Raw genomic sequence first — 25,286 nt, forward strand, 5'->3', positions numbered from 1 at the left:
GAGTGTATGTCTATAAAGAGATGTGTTTAGACGATAGACTGCATAAAACAACTGGCCGCACCTTCTGAGTTGAAAAATGAAGAAATAAGAATGTGCCTTAAACTTAGATTGTCTCTATGGGATACTGCTGTCATTATAAATGTATAAGTTCATGGAGAAATTCATGTCACCTGTTGTCCATGCTGCAATGTTAAATTTCTGTATATATGATTATGGTATGAAATACATTTCTCTAAATTCTAGTTTCAAATCCTATTAGTTCGGATTTTTATCCCGTAGACTTGAGTTTCCCTTAGTATCTCTAAGGATGCTGAAACAGGATGTGCTTAGCAGTGAACCTACCTTGTGATTGACAGTTAGGTACCACATAAATATGAGTGTCCCTTGGTTTCACACTTGCGATGTCTAGTTCACAAACCAATGGCCAAGTCTGTCTTTTATATGCACTCAGTGTCTTTTTTATAATCTTAGCTAAAACAACTTTGACACATAGAGGAGCTGGTTCTCAAAGAAACCAAAAAGCACCCAGAAGTAGTTTGAAACAAAATAACACTCACGTGATGCTGCCGAAAGTATTTGCTCGCCTGCCTTCACACATATATGAACTTAAGTGACATCCCATTCTTTTGATGTCGGCTCTGCAGCTGTAACAATTTCAAGTCTTCTGGGAAGGCTTTCCACAAAGTTTAGGACAGTGTTTATGGGAAATTTTGACCATTCCTACAGAAGCGCATTTGTGAGGTCAGAAACTGAAGTTGGATAAGAAGTCCTGGCTCACAGCCGCTGCTCTAATTCATCCCAAAGGTGGTCTGTCGGGTTGATGTCAGGACTCTATGTGGGCCAGTCAGGTTCTTCTGTACCAGACTCACTCATCGATGGGCCTGGCTTTGTGCAGTGGTTTACAGTCATGTTGGAACAGAAAGGGGCCATCCCCAAACACTCCCCTGCACCCAACTTGACATTTGGTACAACCTAGTCAGACGAGTACTGTTCTCCTAGCTCATCCATTGGATTGTCAGATTCAGAAGTTTGAATCGCCACTCCAAAGAGCATGTTTCCACTGCTCACGAGTCTTGTGGCAGTGTGCCTTACACCATTTCATCTAAGGCTTTGCATTGTAGTTGATGCTGTAGGATTTGGATCGAGCTGCGCAGCCATGGAAACCTATTTCATCTAGTTTGCTATGCACTGTTCTAGAGCTTATCTGAAGCCCACATGAAGTTTGGAAGTCTGTAGATATCATGATGAACCAAAACGTGATGGATTGTCAGTTCTTGCAGGTGCCTGGAGGAGAGGTAAACTGAACTACAGCAGTCTGATAATAATTTCACAACTAACCTGAACGATATCTCTCTCAGTCATCTGCCTGGTTTGTTGACATAATAAAAGAACACCCTCTGTGCAAAGATTAGTATCCAAAGACCTTTCTCTCCACCCACTTCCTGACAATGATGCCAAAAATTAAATGAGCAAGATATGTTGGTTTCACTCAAAGGCAATAATTACCTGGAAGCCAACAAGATTGAAGCAAAGACAGGAAAAAAGGACTGAACTGCAAGTCAGCATCAGAACTGGATCCTCGGTAAAATCATTTCCTCCACTAAAGTAAGAAATGTCAGATTCTGATTTACTGAGTATTACTGACATTGTTCAAACATTAAGAAGACTATTTAACACAAATTCCTTGGATAAACTCTGTGGGTAACTTTACACTGTTTATCCACATTTTCCTGCAGAAAATATTCCAGTTATTACATATTCATTACTTCTGTGTCTCATACTTTGCTCTTACTTGTTTATTGAACTGTATATTTCTATACCTTTGACGTTCCTCTTTCCTGATTGAAATTTTAAATTTATTTACAAAGTATTTTATGTTTATTAGATTATGTAGCACATGACATTAGACAGTTTTCCTGATATCTTATAAAGAAAGTAAGTTGTTAGAATGATGAAAGCATTGGAAATTCTGTTTTGTCCACATGTGCACTCCCTGTACACTACAGCATTTGCTATTTCAATTCACATAACTTTTCTTTCACTACAAATATTTCTTAGAGATTCTTCCAAACATTTACATGTATAGTTGGAAACAACTAATCACTAGACTCTATGTATTTGTTTGTCTCTTTACCTCTCAGGAATCTTTATAAATTAACTGTAACTTATGTCAGGATCTTCCTACTATTCAACAAACATTGGAAAAAAAAATGATAATGAATATCTTCTCATTTGTTTAATGGTGATGTCAGAAGAAATGTGAAAATACTGGAAAAAGTCTTACTCTGTTTCAGAGAATGGTCACTCATTAAGCAAAGAAAACATCTAGGAGTCTGCTGAAACTGATATAAAAATCCGATCCATTATTAAAACCTGGAAGGATCCACATAACTCTCCGCTTAACCATTGCTATGTTTAACTGTGAAAGTAAGACAGTTTCCACATACATAATGCAGAGCACTTCTACATTCACTCCAGGTGAACTGGTCACACAGCACAACGCTGCAACAAGACATGAGGACTGTTTTCCAATCATGACGTTCCTACTTTATAAACACTCCACCTGCCTTCCGAAGCCTGGTTACATCTTCGTATTCCTCATTGTGTTTGTCCTGATTCTGATTATATACATCGTGGACATTCTGGATGTGAGTTTTTTTAAAAATTATTTGTTTTTGTAATTAATTTACTAGTTAATTTTCTTAATTTTATTTACTTTCTCAAAATCAGAAATGAGAAAAGAAAGAGCAACTAGCACAATTTAAAAAAAAGGGGGGGGGGGTTTGGGTGCATAATTTATTTTACAAAGACTCCTTTTGTAGCTTTGCTTCATTATTTAATATAACTGAAGTAGAAACTTTAAGCTTTAAAGACTTCAACCCTGAAGTTATGGAGGACCTCGAGTACCAAAATGAATTAACTTAATACATAATTAAATATTTGTGTTAATTAAATAAATATACAAATTATTCATTAGATGTTAATACAAAAAGTACTTAAAATTCAATAATAATAATAATAATAATAATAATAATAATAATAATACATTTTATTTATAGGCACCTTTAAGACCCTCAAGGTTACCTTACAATAGTACAGAACAGTAGCAGCAATACAATACAATAAAACGTGGCAAAATAAAATTTAGGCATAATGTGAATAACAAAAAACTAAAAAGCATGAAAGTATAAAAGCTGAGCAAGGTAAAAATGGACTAAGACAGAATCAGCTGTATGAAATTTTGAATAGATACAATACAATACAATACAATACAATACAATACAATACAATACAACTTTATTTGTATAGCACATTTAAAACCAGAGGTAGCCAAAGTGCTTCACATAATCCAATAAAATAGTAGTAAAGTACAAAGGTAGATAAGCTAGCAGGTGGGAGGCATTGATTAACGATTAAGTACGTAGATAAGCAAGCAAGACTTAATGATTAAAACAATAAAACAATATAAGCAAAAGAGAGGAAAGGGGAGAAGGGACACTTAAAAGGCCTGCTCGAGCCAGACACGTGAATGGTATGAGGGAGGTTATTCCAGAGGTTAGGTGCAAATGAAGCAAAGGCACGGTCACCTCTGGTTTTCAGCCGTGACCTAGGTTGCACCAAGAGCAATTGGTCAGACGATCTCAGCGTTCTACTGGGGGTATACACGCTAAGGAGATCAATAAGGTAGCTAGGTGTGATGTTATTTATGATTTTATAATTAAGCAGTAGGATTTTGAAATCAATGCGGTATTTAATTGGAAGCCAGTGGAGGCCAGTGAGAATTGGGGTGATAGACTCAAACCCTACGAGTACCAGTTAGAAGGCGAGCCGCGGCGTTTTGGACGAGTTGCAATCTATGAAGAAGGGCAGAATGAAGCCCAGTGTATAGGGAGTTGCAGTAGTCTAACCTGGATGTGACAGGCATTGATAAGCTTTTCTACATCCTCATGTGGTAAGTATGTCTTGGCCTTAGAAATTAAACGAAGTTGATAGAAAGAAGATTTAATAACAGAGGACACATGTTTCTCAAACTTAAAGGAGCCGTCCAGGTAAACACCCAAATTACTTGCGGAATCGGAAATCAGCAAAGGGCCCGAGGACACCAGTTAGATGGGCTCCAGGGGTGTGACTGTCAAAGATTACAATTTCCGCTTTCTTGTTATTAAGGATAAGGGAATTGCTCAGCAGCCAGTCTTTAACTTCATTTATACAATCGAAGAAGCGAAGCATTGATGAAGTATCATCCTCAGTCAATTCAAAATAAATATGAATGTCATCCACGTAGCAATGATCAGAGAGTTTGTACTTGTCAATAATACGACCAACGGGTAACATATATAGAGAAAACAGCACAGACCCCTGAGGGACACCACAGGTAATGGGGGCAGTGGAAGAGGAGTAGGTACCCATCGTGACAGAGAAGGACCTCTCCGATAAGTAGAATTTAAGCCAACTAAGGGCCATACCCGTAATGCCAACCAGATGTTCAAGCCTCATTAAGTGGATATTATGGTCCACCACATCAAAACCAGAGGACAGGTCCAACAAAATGAAGACCGCGGGGCACCCAGAGTCAGTAATTACAAGATCATTGAAGACCCTCAAGAGTGCCGTTTCCGTAGTTTAAACCCAGACTGGAATTTATCCCAGATGTTATTCACATTCAGATAGGTCTGAAGTTGTGATAGGACTATCTTCTTGAGGATTTTTGACAGGAACGGAAGTTGCGAGATAGGTCTGTAATTAGCGAGGTTTGAGTGATCTAGGGAACGATTTTTAAGACCAGGTTTCACTACGGCATGTTTAAAGGCAGCCGGAACACAACCCAGTGACAAAGAAAGATTGATTAGTGATAATATACAAGGCCCAATTACATTAAATCCCTCCTTAATAATGTGAGATGGGAGAATGTCGTGAACGGCCAATAATTCCCTTAAGGGTAGGAAGTGACACTGGTTCGAACTGAGCAAGTGTCATAGAGCAGCGTAAATCAGGGGCTTGGCACATCACCGGAGCTTTTAAGGTAGAAATTTTATCAGTGAAGTGATTTAAAAACTGCTCACAAAGATGAACAGTGGGTTTTAAGATGTGATTTAAAAGTGATGAGAGAGTTTGTGGTCTGGAGATCTGGTGGAAGTGCATCCAAAGTCTTGGGGCAGAACGGCTAAAGGCTCTGAGTCCCATGGCAGTCAGGCAACCAGGTGGAACAGACAGAAGGGAAGCTGAAGCAGAGCGGAGTGTACGAGGAGGCGAGTATGTGTGGAGAAGATCAGATAAATATGGAGGAGAGAAATTGACACGGAGGTGAACTGGAAGCCAGTAGAGCTGTTTATGAACAGGTGTTATACGTTCAGTGGATCTCATTCTGGAAACAACAAGTGAAGCTGTGTTTTGAACTGGCTGCAATTTATGGAGCGATTTATCAGGTAGACCATAGAGAAGAGAATTACTGTACCTTCCGTTTCTATTGCTCACCAATTTTTTAATAAATGGCTCATGTTTTGTTTCCATGTGTCTGTTTTTGGTCCACAATCCAACCTCCACACAGTCTGCAAACACAGACTCTGACACAGGATTTGTGGTCCGAGACTTGAAAAAATACTTGTAAACAATTTAAAGCACAGCACCCAAATTTTTCCACAGACTTACAAGCAAATAATGTGTTTGTTATAAGCTTTAACCTTCTGCCCAAGGTTCAAATTCTGAGGTTGATTCAAGTTTCTGTAATAATGCACTGTAAGTAATGATGTACTGTATGTGCAGCCATACTATGATTCATATCAAATCAAGGGAGGTTGAAACACATCTGTTGATCACTTTTTGAAGTATATTTGTAGTGAGCAGCCACCTATAATTCTATATACTTAAACATTACTGTTATGGCTGTGCTGTGTGGCAGGCAGGCAGGAGAAAGGACCCAAAATGCAGGACTCTCAAAACGGGACTGGAACTCAAAATGCAGCTTTATTGCTGGCAAAACGTCCTCGTAAAATAAACTCACAAAAGCAACACAAAACAAAACTCAGAACAGAGGCGCTGGAAGCCTCGACATAACAAACACACAGCATGTTGAGGGTACGACACGACAGAGAACAAAGGAAAACACAGGGCTTATATGCACTGTACTCCTGTTTCCCATTCTCTGATAGTAATCAGAGAATGGGAAACAGGAGTACAGCTGGGAGAGATTAGGGCTAACAAGACTGGGGCAGGTAAAACTGAATACACAGACATAGGACTTGGACTAGCAAAATAAAACAGGAAATACGAAACAAATCACAAAAACGCAAACTTGACACCGAGAGACAGACTGAAAGAATATAACACATGAAACAGAGAAGACAGTGACTTAAACTAGAGGCCAGAACAACAAATAACGTCAAAAGAACACAACCAAGAATAACCCTTAATACAAAATCAAACCAGCACAACTCAAAAATCCGATCAAATCATAATTTAGAAAAAACCCAAAACAGAAACAGAAAATGCTTTTGACCCAGAACCGTGACAATTAGATTGTTTACTTTTAATTGATAACTACTTTGTAAGTGTACAGCATGCTTGCCTTACTGATAAAAAATATCTGCTGAAAAAAGTTATTAATCAAATATATAGAATAGAATTGAATAGAATAGAATAGAATTCAACTTTATTGTCATTGCACATGCACAGGTACAGGGCAACGAAATGCAGTTTGCATCCATCCAGAAGTGCTTTAGTGATATAGATATATTACAATATATATTAGCAATAATATAGATATGTGAGTATATTACAGAAATGGGTCTATTATGGTATGTTATAATGTACACGGTATGAAGTATGTTGTGAATATTCTATAACTATAACAGGCTGTAGTGAGTACAAGCTATGAACAGGATATAAATTCTCTCTTCTGTAGCTTGGCATTAGCTGTGCTGTTGTTTGGTTTTAGGCAGCTGGTTAAGAGGAAAACTCAAAGTGATAGATTAAGGCAGCAGTCTTTACTCTTTTTGAAATTGGACAATGGATCAAGCAAGGCTAAAAATACACAGAACAGTATTATATGTATTCATTCCATGATTATTCTATTGAAAAACAAGGTGGCAGACAAACTGCATTAACCTATGAAAAACAATGAAAGAAGGGATACCTGCACAAAAATAATCTTTCATCATATTATGTTAAAAACTAAAGCTGAATTATGAATGAGTATATTTGCTATTTTTTGTATTTGCCACACAAATTTTTCAGTTTTGGGATAAACTGGACATCACCATCATCATCCCAGGAGCTGCCACTGTCACCCAACCTGCTGACATGTATTCTAACTTCTGCAAGTTAAAACCACTGTCCCCTGAGGAAGCTCTTGAAGAACACCTTGTACTAGAGTCCATCGCTTGGCCTAAAACTCCACCATTACCATCTCCTCTTTCTCTGAACAACACCAGTGATCCAGCCCATAGCACCTTCACCATTCTCCCATGGAAGAGGGGAGAACAGTGGTACATAGGTGATAAACTGGAGGTTATGATAAAAATGTATGACTTTCAAGGCTATCCAAAGAAGTCCGGCGGAGATGTCTTACTAGCCCGGCTGCACAACTTGACTCTTGGTGCAGGTGCTGCAGGGCATATAACAGATTATCTCAATGGCACCTACTCTGCTGTATTCTCTCTACTCTGGGAAGGAAGTGCACAGGTTCAGGTAATGCTAAGACTCATCTTGAATGTGATTGTAGGGACCAAATATGTCTGTGAAGGTTCTCAGTCATCCAGGTCATCGTAGTCTAAGGAGCTTGGAAAGACAAGCGTCTGGACTTCTTTAAGTTGCTTGAAGACGTTTCACCTCTCATCCGAGAAGCTTCTTCAGTTCCAGGGTCAAATGGTGGAGAGTCCCAGATTTAAACCTTGAGGGAGTATCCCCCCACAGAGGGACAAAAGGACCCCCTGATGATCCTCTATCTAATCACATGAGCCAAGGTGTGAAAATGGGTGTGGGTAACAATCAGCCAGAGTTTCGGGTGAGCCCATTGTGAAACCTGGCCCCACCTTATCATGTGATTTCCTGAGGTCAGATGGCCCAGGATGTGAGTGGGAGTTAAGGCGTCTGGGAAGGGATCTCAGAACTGGATTATAGATGGCAGAGAGTTGGTGTCGTAAACCCCCGCCTCTGTTCAAAGATGGTCGCTCACAGTGGACATAGATGCTTCTTTCACTCCTCTTTCAAACCATCTGAAGGTTCTCAGTCACAGACATATTGCCTGTTTATTGGTCATAATATTGACATATTGGTCATCCATCCTTTTGTCCCGCTTTGGGCAGATACTCCCACAGGGTTTAAATCTGGGACTCCCCACCATTTGACCCTGGAACAGAAGAAGCTTCTTGGATGAGAGGTGAAACGTCTTCAAGCAACTTAAAGAAGTCCAGACGCTTTTCTTTCCAAGCTCCTTAGAGTAGGGACCTCTTTCTTTCACTGTCTGTCCTTTTTTCAATCACTGGAAAATTTATCAAGGTTAAATTCAAGGTCAAGCTTATAACCGCAAAAAATGCGCGTGCTCTTTGTGAGCTCGTTCCCGGCTCGTAACCAGCGCGTTCTGCCGTCAAGGGCGATCATTGGTTAAATGTGATCATGTGACTGATGCAAGCCAGATCCTTTTATTTAGCAAAACTGTGATTAATAGTTAAATATTATTGTTGAGGGGCACAGACAGGACTCCGCACACACACACACATAAAAAAAAATAATTTTTTTTTTTTAAAAAGTTGTCTCAACAAAAGGGCACTGTGGGCACCCATCAGGAAAGGGACGGGTGCTCAAGCCCCTCTATCCCCCCCTCTGCACTTCACTTTGTGTTACATACATCACTGAGCTCAGCTGTGGTACCTGCATGCCTCAAAACCACGAAAATCATCCCGGTGCCAAAGAAGTGCACTCAATGACTACCGGCCGGTGCCACTTACGCCCATCTTCACAAAGTGCTTTGAGAGGCTGGTATTGAGGCACATTAATACACAACTTCCACCAAATCTGGACCCACTACAGTTTGCATACAGCCCAAACCCCTCCACAGACGGTGCCATTTTGTCTGCTCTTCACCTTTCTCTCTCCCATCTTGACAAAAAGGACACTTATGTCAGAATACCGTTTTCTGACTTCAGCTCAGCATTCAACACAGTCGTTCCCCAGGAGCTGGTAAAGAAGTTGGACTGACAAGGATAAACACCCCCCTCTGCAATTGGATCTTGGACTTTCTAACTAGGAGATAAAACCTCAGACTGAGTACAGGATCGCCGCAGGGCTGTGTGCTTGGTCCACTGCTGTTCACCCTGCTAACACATGAGAATACTACACAGTACAGCTCAAATCACATCATCAAGTTTGCAGATGACACAACAGTGGTGGGTCTCATCACCAACAACAATGAGTCTGAATACATAGAGGAGGTACAACACCTGGTGGACTGGTGTCAGAATAACAACCTGTCTCTAAATGTTCAGACGACTAAAGAGATAGTTGTTAACGTCAGGAAGAGCTCAATGACCAACACCCACTGCACATCATCTGCTGTTAAGATGGTCAACAGTGTGAAGTTCCTGGGTGTGCACATATCAGATGACCTCTCTTGGAACCTGAACACCACCAGCATCATGAAGAAAGCCCAACAGTGTCTTTCTTAGGAAACTGAAGAAGGCCAGTCTCCCTCCTCCCATCCTCACATCAGTCCTCTGCTGCTACATCACTATCTAGTAAGGAAACTGCACCCTCGCTGAAAAGAAGTCTCTGTAGCGGATGGTGAGGACAGCAGAGAGGGTCATTGGAGGCCCTCTCCCACCCATCTCCCAACTCTATGACAGACACATCATCCGACGTGCGAACAGCATAGTGAAGGACACTTTCCACCCCTCACATGCACCGTTCTCCTTCTTTCCATCTAGCAGACGGTTTTGAAGGATCAAAACTGTAACAGGAGACACTGCAAGAGCTTCTTCCCCCAAGCAGTCAGAGCCCTCAACTTGATACCACCAAAGGACTGATAAACACATACACCTTTACAAACACCTTACAATACTCGTGAAAAAACTCAAAAACAACAAAAACTTACACAGTCCACCTGGGAACAATATGCTTATTTGCACACTCAGTCACGTAGGGACTAAACACATATCTAAACTAAACTACATTTGCACATCTTGCACATGTCTTTGTCGTGTCTCGTCTGTAATATCCTGACAATGACTCAACCTGGTATTCAATATCACTGCACAATCCACTTTGTATTGTCTCTGTCCTGTCTTTGTTTGTCGTACAGTTAGTATTGTATAGTTAGTAATTAGTACCTTTGTATCCCTTAATTTTACCAAGATTTAGCACGTTATTTATTTGTTGTTTCTAGTTTTATATCTCTTGGAGACATATCTTTCATATACTTACAAAGGCGCCGTGGGGGGAACAGGATGAAACAGAATTTTGGCACACTGTATACTGTGTATACTGCTGTATTGACAATAAAGCTCTTGAATCTTGAAGGTTGTGACTTTTGGTAACACACGTGTGGCCAGAGCTTCTTCAGATCTTTGGTTGACGAGACAGGGTGACAGGGAAAACCCTTGTTGCAGTTCGGTGCGACTTGAAACCCACAAGATGTATTCTGAATATGGTCCCATCTCGTTTACTGAAAGATGTTTTTGACACTGTGGGTATGAGTTTACTGTCTACTGTCAATAGCAGTCTTCAGTCTGAGTGTGTCCCTACCGACTTTAAACATGCAGTGGTGGAACCTATTAAAAGACCTAACCTGGATCCAGCAGTTTTATCCAACTACAGACCAATTTCTAAATTGCCTTTTCTTTCTAAAGTCCTAGAGAAACTTGTCTTTCTTCAGCTCCAGACCTTTCAAGATAAAAATGGTGTTGGGTCTGTGTTTCCACAAGCCCCGCTGGTTTTAGAGACTTATTCATCATGAAAGAAAACAAGACAGTCAGCGATCGATCGATTACTTGCAAGGGAGGCCTCGTCTGTGTCCGCCACGAAAATGACCCCAAATCCGGCCTCCGATTGCTGCCTTTTATTGGGAACACAGTTCACACAAAACAATAGTACCTCCCCTCATAACCCCCCTTGGTTACAAAGACAAGGCAATGTGTGTGTGTGTGTGTGTGTGTGTGTGTGTGTGTGTGTGTGTGTGTGTGTGTGTGCGCAAAATGTCTTGTGCTTAAGACTCTACGTGAAAGTTAAAATATATATATGCTCAGTGCACAATGATAAATAGTGTATACAGTTACATAGTTATACATATCATACAAAAGTCCCCCAGGGGTCCATTCTTGGTCCAGTTCTCTTTTCTATTTATATGCTCCCTATGGGTTCAATTTTTAAAAAACAATTCCATTGTTATGCAGACGACTCACAGATTTACCACTGAAATGTAAATCTGTGAGTGCTCTGAAGGTTTTGCTAGATTGTTTGGAGGATGTTAAGGCATGGATGGCTTTAAACTTCCTAAAGCCAACCCAACAGAAAACAGAGGTGATTGTGTTTGGTCCACTGCGACTTTGGCCCTTTAAATATAAAAAAACCTTTGCTAGGAACCTATGAGTGTTTTTCGACTCTAATGTTTGACAAACAGATTAATGTTGTAATCAAGTCCAGTTTCTTTCATCTTTGACTACTTGCCAAAGTGAGGCCATTTTTCTGTTTTGGAGACTTTGAGAGAGCTATCCATGCCTTCATTTCATCTTGCCTCGACTACTGTAATAGTCTTTACTCTGGTGTTAGTCTGTCATCAGTTAGCCATCTGCAGCTGGCCCAAAATGCTGCAGCACGGTTACTAACTGGCACACGCAAGCGAGACCACATATCTCCCATACTGGCTGTGGTGGGGCGTGGCCTGTGGTGCTGTGCAGGGAGGGCGGACGCACCTGCACGGCATCCCTATTCACGCCCGCCCAGTTAAAAACACGGGGAGTCAGGGGTTTGGAGTGTGGTGTGTTGTGATGTTAAATAAAATGGCTCAAAACCTATGATCCCTGGACCCGCCATGTCTCATTCCCACCACACTGGTGCCCAAACCCAGGACGCGGGAGAGGCTGCTCGAGCCAGGAGTGGCGGAGGAACCGCGCGAGAGGCTGCTCGTGCCGGCGACGAAGGAGCCGCGCGAGGGGCTTCTCGAGGCAGCAGCAGCAGCAGCAGCAGCGGCGGTGCGTGAGCTGCGCCAGCTGGGAGAGGCAGCGGCGGAGAGGCCGGTGTGTGGTGTGGTCCGGCGTGCTGGACGCCTGCCCAGCTGTCCATGAGCCCCGGCTCAATGCCACGCCGGCTGTGTCGCTGCTTGCCACTGTCATGGTTCTCAAGATCTGGAGAGGTCGTGGTGTGTGTGTTTTTTGTCTTCGCCTCTCCCACCAGAGCGGAACTGGACCTTGAGTCCCCGCCTCTGAACCTGCCCTGAACACACACCTGTGGCTCATTCACACTGATCCTGGCAGACTACTTAAGATGGCAAGAGAGGCTGCTTCCTCGCTGGAGCGTAACACTACCTAGCGTCAGTGTGGCCTAGCCTTTGGAAGTATTTCTTGTGATCACCTAGAGGTTCCTCCTCACGTTGTTTTTCTCTGTGTACAGGCCTTCTAGATTCCCTGCCCGTCTTCCCTGCTGTCTGGATTTCTGTGGATGTGTGTGAGTGAGCGTTTTGGAGTGGACATTCAGAGTGAGTTGTGGATTAAGTTGAAGAGGAGCATATGTACCCCGCCTTGGACCTTCCCCTCGGACCCCCCTCCACCCCCCGGAGCCCGGTGTTATCTGTCTCACTGTATATATGTAGATATCCTCACTTGGTGCCGCACTGAAAATAAACCCTCACCTTCTCTCTAAACTTCAGAGTCCTGCAAGTGAGTGCTCTGCCTAATAATCTGTGACAACCACATGGGTGGCCTCCGGTCCAGCTCCGTGGGCGACCCTTGGACCCACTTCATCACCGGCGCCGCTGGATGCATGGGCGGCCACCAGAACAGACACCTCCCTGTCGCTTGGCCAGGGCCCGGGGGCGCCGCCGGTCCAGGCTGATCCCCTCTCCCGCTCGCGGTGGGTGGAGTAGGTTTGGACGGATGGCTCCCCGGCCTCAGTCGAGCGATGGGGGTATGTGGTGGGGGTGCAGCTGCGTCCGCCCTCCCTGCACGGCATCCTTAATCACTCCCGCCCAGTTATAAACACGGGAACTCAGGGGTTTGGAGTGTGGTGTGTTGTGATGTAAATAAAATGGCTCAAAACACTGATCACTGGACCCGCCGTGCCTTATTCACACCACACTGGCATCATTGCACAGGCTGCCAGTTAGTTTTAGAATTAATTTTCAGATTTTATTATTTGTTTTTAAGGCTTTGCACAGATTAGCACCCTCATAGCTTTCTGATCGCTTAAATTGGTACAATTTCATGATTCTTTTTCTTAACTCTTATCATGTCTCCCTATGTTTTTATTTTTTAATTATCTTAATTGTACAGCAATTGTGATATAATTGTGATATATAAATACATTTGACTTTGTCATTGTCTTCATGCTTGCATGCATGTAATCTGAATGAATTACTTACCATCAAAAAGAAAGTCTGTTCTAAAAGGTTGTCGTCATTATACATATTTATGTGATACTGTTTCAACACTCTGATTCTTTGTCCTACCAGGTGATATTGGTTCATCCCAGTGAGGCAGTCACAGAGCTGCGCAGGATGAACAAAGAGGAACCTGACAGGATCTTCTTCAAGAGCCAGTTCCGCTCAAGCTTGTTCACTAGAACGACCACGTGTAACGTATGTTTACGTCCAACTGAGCAGCCTGTGTGTAACTACACTGACCTCCATACAGGTGAGCCATGGTTCTGCTACAAGCCAACAAATCTGAGTTGTAATGCCAGGATCAGCAACTACAATGGAGGATATAAAAAAAACCTGACAACTATGGAGAAGCTTTTTCAGAGGTGAGCATTATCTGTGGTGTTAAATTTCTGGAGTGGCTAAAAATGTATATACTGTGCATAATACATTTAATTTTCTAGTTCAAAAAGATGTTTGATAGGTTTGTAGCATAAACCTATTCGCTGGAACGTTAAGACAATATAATTACACTGCAAGCAAGACGCAAGTAGGCAAACTTCTTCATGTTACTCGTGCACGGGAGAGAACCGGACAACCGCTTGACTCCAGTTGGTCTCGTCCGTTCTCCCATACACTGTCCTTTTATTGAGGTTACATGAATATGCATAGGTTCATTAACATACGACGTCTACATACAAACAAAGAGTACCTTGCCTGTGTGTGTGTGTGTGTGTGTGTGTGTGTGTGTGTGTGGGGACTGCTGATCAAAGGGTCAAACATCCTTGGTCAGGAAGAGGGTAGCCTCCCCCTCACCCTAGATGGTTCATCCTAGATAACACGGTGAGGAAGTCCTGCAGTTCATCTAAACAAAGAGCACCTAGACTAGAACAGACGTAGCTACGTTAATCCTACCATAAAACAATAAGACACGGTATGACCTCTCATGCTCCCAAAGTGCTGTCTAATACACACAAAGTTTGCAGACTATCAAGGATCAAAACCTCTACCAATCTACAACTAATTACAAAACTCTAAGCATATATAAGTAAATATTTCTAAGCATAAATGACAATCAACAATACAAATCTAACATTTCCCCCCTTTTTGACCTTTATGCCTGAAAAGTTCCCAGGTATGAATACCTCATGTCTGACAGTTTCAATGCAAACCTTTTTATACTCAGCATATGTCAAATCACCCTAAATTACTGAAAGGTACACAGTTTAATAAATGTATTAGCAGTTACCCCATTCATTGAGCTCATCTCATGGCAAACTGCATCTTACGAGCAACCAAAGAAATTGTTACTTTAATAGTGAAACTAAAAAAGTAACATTTTCAAAAACATCTCAGCTTGGTGATGCTTCCTCCGGGTGTGCACATCACATGTCTCTCTGCAGAGTGGTTTAAGCTCTGCAGGGCGTCATGAATGTCTCTTCCAGTTGTTTCCATCACTGTCCATAGGACCAGAGTCCAAATGTATGTAGAATAAACATTCAAACATACCAGTTGGTTTTGTGGTTCGTCAACATGGGTCTCAGCTATTTCCAAGCTGCAGACCTCTCAGCACTCTAGTTTTATGGCCTCTTACCAGCCCCCATCACCTGACTTCAGACCTTCGTCTTGTGAGGGGGATTTATGACTCCTTAATTGTCCACGCTCTGCAGAAAAAGCTCTCTGTGGAAAGGGTGCTGGGTTCCGTCATCTTACTGCTGTTATGATCCCAGCAGCCTTCAGAGTGTCATCGTATGCACAGTACAGTGGCACAGCGTTAGGTGATGTTCATAGGAAACTGCTGTTATCACCACCATAGCTTCTGGTTCCTGTGCTTTCACAGAATCATGATGTCATCCTTGAACTCCTTCTACGCTGTCGATGGAGCTTGGCACGCTCCCCTCATCCCACGAGTTTTCATGTTCCAACGCTGCTGAAGGTTTAAGGCAGAGCACGTCGTACACCTTAGTTGTCTTCCTCAGCGTCAATATTGAATCTTTCATTTTATTTAAAATCTTGCTGTGGGAAGTCTCCTCTTGATTTCCTGGAAGCTTAGTAGCACAGCTCTCTGTGTGATGTCTGCTGTGCTGAAGATGATCTCTGATCCTCCTGAAGCCTCTCTCCCATCTTGTGGACGATCCTCTCCTCTATTTTGCAGGCAGTTTCATGGTCCTTGCTGTGGCTCCAAGGTCTGATTTCATGATGGGCCCCAATCAGCTTGATCTTTGACCTCAACCACTGCCTGGCTGTCAGCTATGCCTGGAATGGTTCACGCTTCTCACTGGGCCTCTGAAGATTTCTCAGGAGATTACTGCTGCACCTGTATTTCCTTGCTAAGAAGAAAAACTTCTATTTGGAGAGCATGTCAACAATCATCAAACCACATTCTTTAGTTCAGTGAACTTCACTTATAGGCCATCAAAGCCTCATCTGAACATGGATGCACCACTTGCATAGGTTTAATATTTGTAAATAAACGGCTATCACACAAATCACTGCAACAATAATAAAAAACATTGTTTAATGTTAATCCTTGGACCCCTCCTCTTGACGCATGGACACACCCATGTGTCAACTCACCAAACCTGGATTCCAGTCTTAAAGAAAAAGATTAGCTAGATCATATCCCAGGCAACATCAGGGCATCTCCTCCCCTGGAGCAGCACCACCCTGGACCTACAATCCTGCAATGAAAATGTTAGTGTGCTTCGCATATTAAGTTTGCCTAACACCTGGCTCTCCCAGGAGCCTGCATACACACCATCATGGCCTGGAAAACAAAATCTGGAAGTAAAATCAAACTCCATACCTGTAAACAATTGTATCATAAGGACAAGAAGCATTCAACATCAGCAAGACAAGTGTCATGTGCAGGTTTTCTCAAATCAGTAAACTACAATTATTTTCATAAGTCGCCTCAGACATGGATCATCCCATGTACTCAGGCAACATTAATGTAATCGGTGACTGCTCTTAAGCAAAGTCACTCCACTTATATATTACTATGGGCTCAAAAGTGGCCAGCTAATGAGCCCATATCAAACTATCCCAGAAACACTGTATCTCTTATTTGTTTTACTCATGTCACTTGTCCGTTTCAGCTGAATCTTCCACAGCATTCTCAAAGAAACTAACATTAGCAATACACATTGACTGTAGTCAGACAGAGGTCAGACACAGGTCAACAGGTTCCAGAGGTGCCATAAAAACACCATAAAGTCAACCCTAGCTGTGGAAAGAAGTAACACCAGTTCTCAACACAGGAAATTTCACACAGGTTATTCACATTATCAAAGTAACCTTCACATTTTCCCATCAACACAATGCAACAGCATCACCACTCATAACCTGTAAACACAGTTTTCCTCACACATAAACCCAGAAATCCTGTAGTAGGAAAAAACATCAACCAGTTGGCCTGGTATAAATCGCATCATCAATTCACATGAAGAACTGGCATGCTGTAAGAAAAGAAAATGAAAATATTAGCGCTTGCGCAGGCGTATGCATACTTTGTCACAGATATCTCTGTGAGCAACTCAAGCCTATGAATAACACACCTGATAAATGCACAGACACAGAAAATGGCATTTAAAAGGTTAAATCATCATGCAACCTCGAGTGTTGCTGTCATCTTTCTGCTCCTGTAAAAGGAAACACATGGGTTCATCCGCACCTTTGTCAGGTGGGGGTTAGCTTCACACAATCATGTTCAGTCAGTCAGTCAGATATTTTAAGATTCTTACTCATTCACTCAGTGGTTCCTTCTTTTGCTAATTGTGGAAATTATCATCGCATTCGTTTCCACGCTCAGCAAAACGACGTTATTTCAAAAAGAAAAATAATTTAGACTGGATTTCCTCGTTGAATCCTTTTTGGGGGGGACTCCCATTTCCTAATTGTCCCAAATAAGTGGCTTTCTCCTGAACCCATTTTAAATGTGGAGAAACTCACTTGCAACAATTTTCTTGACGACGTGTAACGCTTTTAATTCCCGACTTGCAGATCTGCTCAAAGAAAAGAAATTCACAAGCAAAAATCAGTGCTTGTTCAAAAATGAAAAATAAAAAATAACAGAGATTATCAAACCAAACTCTCAGTGCACTGTGAAAGTATCAAAATAAAAAGGCCTTGTTAAGTCATGACACAAGCTCCTCATCTCAGGAGGGTAAATCATACCATTAGCATGGTTTATCATACCATCATACTAATCGGCAGGCTCAACTTCACAACAAAAGAAAAATCATCAGCTAGATTCACTCCAAATCAACCATCAGCTGCACAACACACAACATAATCCTAATGTCTTATTAGCTATGAGTTTAATCACCCGGTCTGTGCTCTTCACTCATTTAAGCCACAGATCTATTTTATTCAATTTTTCCTTTTTCCCTTCATCATAAAACATGTGACATGCTGTCATGCACTTCACAAAACAGTCTGTTCTGACGTATTCAGAGTTGTGTATCTAAATACAGGATTCACTCGCACATCAAAGCAGGAAACTCAGTGTTTTAGAGTCTCTACTCAACACACAACAAACTCCGACACATCTCATTCACTCATGCTAGAATTCAATCACCTTTCATTAATCTAAAACCGATCAACTAATTTGCATATCAGCTATTAACCCACTAAGTTGACAGGACGACAGAAAAGCATGTTCAAAATAGTATCACAAAAGACAATTTCCCTCATACAGTAAATTACTTATGCTGCCTCAATCAAGCAGGAAGCTTCTCCCAATTTACCATTTTAACAACTAAATTTATTGTCTGATCACTGGTTGGTCAAACCAGGATCTTTTTTTTTTTTCCCACAAAAGTTAAATTGTTGTCCTGCAACTTGTAGAGTCAATTTTTTTTCTTTAGGATAAATTCAGTATTTGATAACAAGTGTCTGCTAAATTGACACTATTGTAACACTGATGAAAGATAACAAGCTAATTTTCATTGCATGGGTTTGTGTTATTAGGCAGGTCTAATGCATGTCTGTGGAGCTGGATCTCCAGCAGAGCATGTTCTTAAAGCTGCCTTTCCTACACATTTCTCTGCTATTATTTAATCATTTCTTAACTAATGTGCTATGAGTCTTCATGAGTCATTTTGTGTTTGGAATTGTTAGTAGGGTTAATTCATGTTCTGCTTGTTTGTGTGATTTTGTATATGTTTCTATTTTCGCAATGTTTCAGACTCCGTCTCAATTTTCCAACTTAAGCAGTCAGTTTTCTTTTCCCCAGGTTTGCTAACCCAAATTTTGATTTCCCACATTAAATAATTCCTATGTGTTCTCACCTAGTCTTCTCACTCTGTTGTCCTCTCACTCTTTTGTCCTCTCCCTCTTCAACAGTCCTGGCAGTTCTCCTTCAGCTTTGTCCTGTCTAGTAGCTGAAGTGCTGCTGCTGCCTTCTTGGGCGACTTCTTAGCAGCTGCTGCCGATTTCTTGGCTTTGGCCGCGGCGGGCTTCTTGGCTTTGCTCTCAGTAGCCTTGTTCATCTTGAAGGATCCGGAGGTCCTGGTGCCCTTGGTCTGCACCAGAGTGCCCTTCGCCACCAGGCTCTTGATGGCGGTCTTGACACGGGCCTTGTTCTTGTCCACATCGTAGCCTCCGGCAGCCAGAGCCTTCTTGAGGGCGGCCACGGACAGGCCGTTGCGCTCCTTGGAAGCGGCCACGGCTTTCACAATCAGCTCGCCCACGCTGAGGCCGACCTTCTTGGGCTTGGAAGTCATCGTCTTCTTCTTCTTGGCCTGAACCTCGGTGCAGGGCGTGTTTATGATGGAGCCTTTCCCACCACAGCGCTGGCACGTTGAACGCATCATGAAGGGTCCATTTCTTTCATGTCGCTAGCCAGCATGCTAGCTGCATGTGGCTTGCCCAAGTCACTCAGTCCTTTTTGAGCATTTCAACATGCTGCCACCGCCATCTTGCTCGCCCCTCCGTGGAATTCATCCAATCAGACAGGAAGATGGGTTTGCTTTCTTCTGCTGCTGCTGTTTATCCACATTGCTGCTGCTTTGCTGGGACTTTTTGTGCTCAGGACTTGCTGCTGTCTCTTTATCATGGAGCTGCATTCCTTATCTTCAGGGAGGAGTGAGCTCGCTTGTGAGGTTGAGAAACACATGGCACTGTAAATAAGTCAGCCAGAAACTTGGCCTGCATGTTTCCAATGATGTTAAACTATAACTTTCTTCCGACCGCTGCATGTGGAAAATTGATTCAGGTCTGCTTTTCACCTGAAAGTGACAAACTAAAACATGTTCATTATTATCATCACTGCTTAATCAACACACATCTCTCTCTCTCTCTCTCTCTGTCTGTGTTTGTGTGAACAATCCTTTCTTAAAAGCAGAAAATGACATTGTAGTTGTTTTTCGGCTGATCAACACAAAACCTTTTTCCTATGATTATTTCTCTTCGTCTACAATGTAGTAATTTGTCTCTTTTTCACTCTTTTTTTTTTTTTCTTCACAATAGCTGGTGGTCTGCAAAATCACCGCTCTCACTCACAATCAGAGGCAATCACTTTTGCACAGCGCACAAAAACACTGTGATGTCAGACACATTCACACTCACTTTTTCATCTGCATAAATAAACCATATGGCTGGAGATATGTGCCATGGTGATCCATAAGCATGATCACCAGTTTATTTAATTATTTTTAATCCAACAAAACAAATAAACAAAAACATGATGCTGATGCTACACACACACACGAGTCAAGGTGCAGAAAAACTGCTCATGGAAACGCTGCACACTCTCTGTTTCCCTCTCTTTGAGTAGTTCTCAGACAGCTCTTGATCTGATAATGTGTAGCTTGCTCATCAGCTCAAAAAACAAAAACAAAACTGCAACGCGACATCACACAGTAGTTGCATGCTCTGCCCACAGTGGCAAAGTCTTACACTTACATATTCAACACAGCTTCTCCATCATGTATTTTTAGATGTTTCATACAGGGTTGAGCATATTAGTTGTTTTCACAGATGTGCTCTATATCTCAACAATGGCTCATAATAAGACGACAGTCTTCCACACAGGTCAAGTGCCTCTATGCACTTCATGAGTTTAAATATTTATCTATATCACTTCACCTCACATGTCATTGTACTGAATTTAAGCAACCACAAGCTTAATGTAGATTACTTTTAACAACCATCCACCTCAATTAAATCTATGGTCTGGCACACAGGCTGCTGTCGATCAGGGCAAGCTAAAGAATAAACATTGTGTCAGCAAGGGGTGGGGGGAAAGCCATTCACCAGAGCATATCTTAAGTGCTGCTGATGTGGGCTGGCCTTCTCCACAGCTCTCCAAGGCTGGTGTGTTTTCTGAAAACTTCTAACATTTGAATCTCTTCCATTTATAAGCCTGTGATTAACCGCACGGCTCAGGTCCGCGTGACCGCGCTCGCGTGAACCCGCGCAGCTGTGGAGCCGTCGCTCTCTCTCTTTTTTACATAAATACTTTGTGCTGCCAGGAGCAAAGTCCAGCACAAACGTCTGTCTCCCTCCGACTCACTCTTGGTTGCTTAGAAACCCATGATAACAACAACAGTCGGTGTCACAGACCACATGTTCTGCTCCGCACACACAACAACAACAACAACGACGACGACAATGACAACAACACAAAATAGGCCTACTGTCCAGCACAATCTGGACCCCGCGGAACTTCTCAACACCCCACTGAGCGGTGGAGAACTCACTACAGTACCCCACACAGCGGTCTGTATTTCGCCCCACTAAGACGGCGAACCAAAAAAAGTTCGAACTGCGCAACTCTGCGACTTAATGCTTCTGTACAAAAAACCCCACTGAGCGGCCTTGTACATCGCCCCACTTAGACGGCGAATTTTAGCCCCACTAAGCGGCCACGGACAACGCCCCACTGAGCGGCGAAGACGTACAGTTATAGAGTTGGACTCTAAACTTACTCGGTGTTGCTTAGCGTGTAATATCAGCCTCGAATCCCGCCAATCGCCATTCATCGAGGAGAAAGACAGACAGCGAATCCACAGGAACTTCCTGGCTGACGTCAGTCTTTCAGCGTGTCCCTCCTCCCCTCGGTGAATGCGATTCCAGGGCTCTGGCATCGAAGGACCAATTAATGATAGGTTTGTAGCATAAACCTATTCGCTGGAACGTTAAGACAATATAATTACACTGCAAGCAAGACGCAAGTAGGCAAACTTCTTCATGTTACTCGTGCACGGGAGAGAACCGGACAACCGCTTGACTCCAGTTGGTCTCGTCCGTTCTCCCATACACTGTCCTTTTATTGAGGTTACATGAATATGCATAGGTTCATTAACATACGACGTCTACATACAAACAAAGAGTACCTTGCCTGTGTGTGTGTGTGTGTGTGTGTGTGTGTGGGGACTGCTGATCAAAGGGTCAAACATCCTTGGTCAGGAAGAGGGTAGCCTCCCCCTCACCCTAGATGGTTCATCCTAGATAACACGGTGAGGAAGTCCTGCAGTTCATCTAAACAAAGAGCACCTAGACTAGAACAGACGTAGCTACGTTAATCCTACCATAAAACAATAAGACACGGTATGACCTCTCATGCTCCCAAAGTGCTGTCTAATACACCCAAAGTTTGCAGACTATCAAGGATCAAAACCTCTACCAATCTACAACTAATTACAAAACTCTAAGCATATATAAGTAAATATTTCTAAGCATAAATGACAATCAACAATACAAATCTAACAATGTTCTTTCCAAATTTTGTGAAGATGTTAATTGTGTATGCTTTCCTTCAGAGGTGTAAATATGAAAGTCTCCATTCCGGCTTCAGGACCAGCCAGCGTCACCATTTTGCCAAAACAGAAAGGTACGCTAACATCTATATCTCCATAATGAAATATTTAAAAAAGGTTGTGATATATATTATAAGCAGTTGGCAGGTCAAACATTAATAAATAAATAAATTAAAACTCCCACAACATTTACTAGCATCTTCTTGATATTGGACACCTATAGGATGTGTCAAGGTTATTTTAAGAGTAAGTGATCAGGAGATCTGGAGAACTTTATTGATGCGTTATTGATAACACTAACAGCTGGGGGTGTTCTTATGAAAGCATAGTTCAAGATGTGGATGAAATTAACTTACCGTAGGGGTCTCTTATAAAATTACAAAGAAACTTCTGGGAATTGGGCAGTGCAGTGAGGTTTACCTCATTAAAATTAGATTGATCTCTCATGTAGAAGGGCAGATCGTTGGAAGCCAATCAATGACTAGTAATGGGAATTGAAAATAGCACAGTGATTCTGCTATAGAAACATGGACAGGGAGAAACAGAGGTGGCAACCTGACTGCTCATTAGTTTCTTACAAGTTGAAGTTCAGGTTCTGGCTGCTGGGCTGGGGTCAGCTTTAACATCATTCTAGAACACGCCATCGACCAGATGTTTCATGAAATCAAAATTAGAAAAATACAGCAATACATTTGTAAGAATTTGACTTGGGTTTGAATGCTACAGACAGGTTAAAGAAAGGCTTTGTTTTGGTCTTTTCATTTTAAGTTAAAAACACACACAATTATTTGTTTTCCTGCTTACCAGGTCAGTCAGAGGTGAGCAGCAGCAGTGGGGGGTCTAAACCCTCTGGCTATTACTACCAGGGTGTGTGGCGAGCACTAGATGGTTCCACAGTTCAACAGTTCAACACTTCCTCAGCCATCACTCAGTGTCTGAAAGGAAAGGTGGTCCATATGTATGGAGACTCCACAATGAGGCAGTGGTTTGAGTACCTTAATGCATCACTACCAGGTAGCTTCTCTGCAAACCCTTCTGTAAACCAACATTATGATGTTCACCCCATTTTATTCATGTAGCTTAACTTATTCCCTTTGGAATTCTTTTAGATCTAAAGGAGTTTAACCTGCATAGCCCCAAGTCTATCGGACCTTTAATGGCGCTGGACTATGCAAACAATATCTTTGTGACGCACCGCGCCCACGGTCCTCCTCTGCGTACTGTCAATGTCCCATCCATGGAGCTGCATTATATTGCCAATGAGCTGGACAATGTGGTTGGAGGTAGTAACACTGTAGTAGTTTTTGGCATCTGGGCACACTTTGACAATTTCCCTATTGAGTTCTACATCCGTCGACTGATGTCCATTCGCAGGGCAGTGGTAAGGCTACTGTCCAGGGCTCCAGGCACTGTGGTTGTCATTCGGACTGGAAATCCCAAATCTTTTACACCCTCTGGTGCATTTGTCAACAGCGACTGGTACACTTTTCAGCGGCTAAAGGCACTCAGGGCTGTGTTCAAAGGCTTCAATGTCCATCTGGTCGATGCCTGGGAGATGGTTCTGGCCCACCACCTGCCACACAACATGCACCCACAACCTCCAATTATCAAGAACATGATTAATGTTCTTTTATCCTACATATGTCCTCAAAAGGTTGGATAGATGTGTTTCAGCAGCCTATGCAGACACATCTTATCTATAATATGTATGCTTCAAATTCATAGGAGCAGACTATGGTGGCACATAATCTTAATAACTTTTTTGTTATGACAACAATAATTCATTTGAAACATGAGGGGGGGGATGCAAAGCTGACATATTCCAATGTCTTCCTAAGAGAGGAAGCACCTGACAAATTATGCTGTCTCTAAGTTTGATTTTATGTAATTATATTTGAGCAGGTCGACTAATTACATCAGTCAGTCTTTCCCAGGCTGTGAGCAATCAACATAACTCTAGTACTGTCCATCTAGCTGGTTATTACAGTTGACTGCCAGCCTTCAATTTGTTTCTTCATTTTGCAAAATTTTGTAATTCCTTGTTTGAAAATACCGTGCACACTTTCTTGTTTTGTTTTTACATTGCAGATTGCTTGGAAAACCAAAGTGAAGTTTTTTCCCATTCACTGAACTAGCTAATTTGTATCTGAGAAGGGTCTTGTGACTGTGGTGCATGAATAATTTGTGGGGTTTGATTTGAGCTAATGAATTAAAAAGTATACATATACACACTGATTATTGTTTCACTATGTTGTCACTTATTGGCAGACCTGAAGTTAATAAAAATGCTTTTGAAATTGTTGCATCTTTAAAAAATAAAAAATTATCACAGCAGTGACCTCATGGCATGTGTAGCAAACAGGAAGTGGTAAAGGGGTCCTCAGAGTGTAAGCTGCCCACAATAATTCCTGATTTTTTTTGTACTTTTAAAAAAATCTGATGGTGTTCACAAAAACTCTGGACACGATTTTAATCACTTAAATTAATAAATTTTCAATTGCATATTTTGATATTATATAAGGTATTGACTTAAATACTTAGTGACGAGAGCCATGATGTTTAATTTTACATTTAATTTTTTTTCTGTATTTTAATATTATCACACCTGCTTGTGGACAGCAGATTTTTAAGGTACTGGTAATGTATTGTACCATTTAAAATAAATATATATGTATAAAAAATGCTAAATCATACTTTTGTTGTATAAACATTGCCTTGGTTTGTCTTTTAGGCAGTTGGGTAACACTTGTATGCATATTTTTAACCACAAAATTGGGTTTTATCTGCCGGACATGTTTTGTTCCTTATCTCAAGAATCACTGATTTTTGTGTGTTGCATTCTAGTGATGGGATTTCCAGCTCTTTTTAGAGAGCCGGCTCTTTCAACTCCCAACCGGCTCTTCAGGTTGTTTCGTTGCTTTAATTAATTTATTATTAACAACAATATAAAATTATGCACA

General features: G+C 41.9%; 1 protein-coding gene and 1 pseudogene across 1 annotated transcript; one reads left to right on the plus strand and one right to left on the minus strand.

Moving 5' to 3' along the window:
- The first annotated feature begins 1,495 nt into the window (after positions 1-1,495).
- Positions 1,496-24,958, plus strand: LOC146554827 (NXPE family member 3-like). Its single transcript, XM_085251580.1, has 7 exons — positions 1,496-1,605; positions 2,479-2,648; positions 7,234-7,686; positions 13,658-13,950; positions 22,330-22,400; positions 23,134-23,340; positions 23,436-24,958. Exons 2-7 carry the CDS (start codon positions 2,535-2,537, stop codon positions 23,987-23,989), a joined length of 1,692 nt encoding a protein of 563 aa, XP_085107706.1. The 5' UTR covers positions 1,496-1,605; positions 2,479-2,534; the 3' UTR covers positions 23,990-24,958.
- LOC146554828 (histone H1 pseudogene) lies at positions 14,078-21,429 on the minus strand (annotated as a pseudogene).
- Positions 24,959-25,286: the final 328 nt, after the last annotated feature.

The sequence above is a fragment of the Mchenga conophoros genome, linkage group LG17, assembly GCF_057382185.1.
Source record: "Mchenga conophoros isolate Kocher_MC1m ecotype Shallow Benthic linkage group LG17, M_conophoros_male_GT1.1, whole genome shotgun sequence".
In the NCBI taxonomy this organism is placed as follows: domain Eukaryota; kingdom Metazoa; phylum Chordata; class Actinopteri; order Cichliformes; family Cichlidae; genus Mchenga; species Mchenga conophoros.